General features: G+C 39.0%; 1 protein-coding gene across 1 annotated transcript; it reads left to right on the top strand.

Moving 5' to 3' along the window:
• The first annotated feature begins 1,164 nt into the window (after window positions 1-1,164).
• LOC119312847 lies at window positions 1,165-3,162 on the top strand. Its single transcript, XM_037588621.1, has 5 exons — window positions 1,165-1,237; window positions 1,894-1,975; window positions 2,066-2,133; window positions 2,364-2,558; window positions 2,732-3,162. The coding sequence occupies exons 2-5, from the start codon at window positions 1,915-1,917 to the stop codon at window positions 2,984-2,986; spliced, it is 579 nt and encodes a 192-aa protein (XP_037444518.1). The 5' UTR covers window positions 1,165-1,237; window positions 1,894-1,914; the 3' UTR covers window positions 2,987-3,162.
• The last annotated feature ends 273 nt before the right edge of the window (window positions 3,163-3,435 follow it).

Raw genomic sequence — 3,435 nt, 5'->3', positions numbered from 1 at the left:
CTCCAACAACAAACCGCTCATCATCGTGTGTGTGTTTTTAACTCAATCGCCTTGTGTTTAAATGTGCATTTTATAATTGTCTCACACTACTGCTTGATAGGCACGCGTCAAAGGCCCAAGGTGTGTAGTAGGCATCATATCAACAATTCCATCCTGTCTGGAAAAAAACTACAATTCTGGCCAGAAAGACTTTTTTTTAGAGGTACCGTATGAAACAAGCGTGATTTCAATTTGGCGCTTCACGCATCAGTTAAACTGTTAACCGTACATGGCGCATACCATTCGATCGAAATGGGGCTGGCCCATGTAAGGCACGTAGCTGGAGGCTTGTCCCGGGCTTTGGAAACTTGTGTAAGCATCACGGTTCTGTTTTTCAAAAAAAAAAACAGTTCTGTTTTGGGAAGCTTGCTTTTTCTGAACAAGCTTTCGTTCAATTATTTATTTGGGTTATTATTTTGTTTTATTTTGTATTTGTTTGTTTTCTCTTATTTTCAAATGCAAACTATTTTCAAATTCGTGTAGTGTTCTCAAATTTTATGAAAAAAATCAAATTCATGATTTTTTTCAAGTTTCACGAATGTTTTTAAAATCACAAACTATTTGCAACTTGACTAACATTTTCTAAAATGCATAAACCTTTTCAATTGCACTAATCATTTTCAAAAATTAAGTTAATGATTGTTTAATAAACCTTTTCAAATTTATGAACTTTATTTCAAAGTTTGTAAAGTTTTTGTGATTCAAGTTTTTTTCCAAAAATCAAGGGTTGACTACTAGTCAACCCTGAAACCAAGCAAGGGGAGCAAGCTTATCCTTCAAATAAATGTTAAATGTGTATTTAAAAATGTTTAACACATATCCGAAAAATGTTCAAAACATGTATTTGAAAAAGTAATCATCATGTATATTATTGAAAAAATGTTCAGTGTGTAACAAAAAGTTGTTTCAAATGCATACAGAAAATATAGAACATGCATCCAGAAAGTACACAGAACATACATGCATGCATGGTTGGTTGCATGTTGGCAGGCCGCAATCAACCGACGATCTGGTAGGAGTAACCTACTGGCCCCGTGGCCCGGCCCGGATAAAACGCCTGGATCGCACAGTATAAACGCACGAACGGCCACGGCCGTGGATCTCCTCTCCTCTTCTCACCTCCGGTCCGGTGGTCTGCCTGCCGCCGCCGCGCTTCCTTCTCTGCATCCGGCATACGTTCCCTAAAAAGCCATCCAGGGTACGTACGCATTCTTTTTCTTCCCGTGCCGTTGCCCTGCGTTATGCTTCGTCTTGAATACTCAATCCTTTCCATGATCGTGATCAAACAAGCATTTGGGGGTCGGCCAACTCTGTGATCCAGCAGCACTTCCAATTTCTAAATTGAACTGGGGACCGGCCGGCGGGCTCCTTTCATCGAAAGGATCCTTACAATCTGGAAACAAAATTCGCGATTCCATTCCTGCATTGTCCAAATTAAGTGCTGCTAGTATGGTGGCATGCATGTGTACTTTAATTTGATCCCTCCGTTTTTAAAAGACTTTTTAGAGATTTCAGTGTGGATTAGATACGGATTTATATTGACGGATTTTAGAGTGAGATTCACTCATTTAGCTCCGTATATAGTTCATATTGAAATCTACTAAAAATAGGCTTATATTTAGGAACGGAGGGAGTATATTCTACCGACCACTGTACTCCTATAGATGGATTAGTGGAAATTTACAGAACCCACGGTACATGGACTCAGGTTAATTTGTTAGCTAGGTGAAGGACAACCTGCACTGTCCACATTGAACAAAATGGTTTGTGATGATAAAAGGGATTGTATCTTAGTACCACCATTCAGTTTACATCTTTTTTATCTGCTGCCCATGCATCGCATTCGCATTGCAGGTAAATATACAGAAACTCGTAATGGGAGAGCCCAGCGACGGAGCTTCATCGGCACCGGCTAGAGCTTTCGTGCTTCCCATAGGTTGGCATTTGATTTGGAGCACTATTTTCACAACTGCTTGTTCGACATGATAATCTAGATTAGTCTGCTCAACTTTTGTGTCCCTCGCAGATCTTGTTCATGCTCCTCCGCCACAAGAATGGAGGCCGGTTGTCAAGGTTGCAGAATACATACCCAAGGTACATACACCATCATGATAAAAAGGAATGATATGATTTGACGTGATAACAAACTATAAAAGATGTGTATGCTTGTATAGAATCTTACATACATTTTCAACCATGCACATAAGTTGTCGGCTCTATCATGTGAACAAGCTATATACATGTTCCTTTGGTAACAAAATTAGAAAATATTTAACATCTTCACTTGTACAACTTAAGACCAAAATTGTACTTGATCTACGCAGGTTCCAGGCGAGCCAAAGAGAACATTATGGCGACTAAATAGTTCAAATATCCGAAAGTACCAGGGTATTAAGGCACCCTCGATTGGTCTGCTCAACTCCGGTGTAGACTCCTCTAGCCCCCTCTCGGATCTTGTTCAAGCTCCTCCACCAGAGGAGTGGAGGCCAGTCGTCAAGGTTGCGGAATACATGCCCAAGGTACATATATCACCATCATAAAAAGGAATGACACGGTTTAACATGAGAACAAACTACAAATGATGTGCTTACTTGTATAGAATTTTAGGTACATTTACAAATATGCACCTGATTTATGTGCTATCATGTGAACAAGCTATCAGATGATGTCAAATTCTACTCGATCTATGCAGGTTCTAGGCGAGGCAAAACGAACATTATGGAGAGCAAATAGTTCAAATATGTACAAATATCAGGGGTTTTCGTGGCCAAGGGTTGTTGGTCTCAAGGCACATAAGGCTAAGAGGATCATCAGGAAAGGCAAACCGGAACTCCACTTCGAAGTCCTTCCAGAAAATGCAATGCGAGACTGCGTTAGTAGGAATTTCCGTGTCACGCTAATAGTGGACAAACACAATCGTGTCGTAGAAACTCCCCGTGTTTGTTAACTAACCAGAGGGGGTTTAATTGGCATGTTGGATATACTACTATCCAGCAACTTGTGCTTGATTTACAGTCCTTTTTCTTGCCATGTAGTTAGGACAAATTATTAAGATGCTTGAACCAGGAATGTTTAACATCTACTACCTCTGTACATTAATATAAGAGAATTTTGCAGTTTTAATTTTATTATAAAAAAAAATCTATTTATGATGTAGCACTTGACAATCTCTTTGTACCACCACTCGCTAAGAGCAGTTTGTATCTCGCTGCTTAGAAATATCTTGCACCATACTAATCATGTTAACTAATGAGTGTCTAAACTTTGTCTTCCAAAATAGATGAAGGGGCTGAATTTTCCATTTTTCAATAATCAATTTGATTTGATTAGTTTTTTTTTTGGCAAATATGTAATATGTAAGTGAGTAATAATTACATAAACTACAACATGGAACCA

This window comes from Triticum dicoccoides, chromosome 1B (assembly GCF_002162155.2).
Source record: "Triticum dicoccoides isolate Atlit2015 ecotype Zavitan chromosome 1B, WEW_v2.0, whole genome shotgun sequence".
Classification (NCBI taxonomy): domain Eukaryota; kingdom Viridiplantae; phylum Streptophyta; class Magnoliopsida; order Poales; family Poaceae; genus Triticum; species Triticum dicoccoides.
Note: the sequence above shows the minus strand (reverse complement) of the source record. Positions and strands in the feature narration are given on the sequence as shown.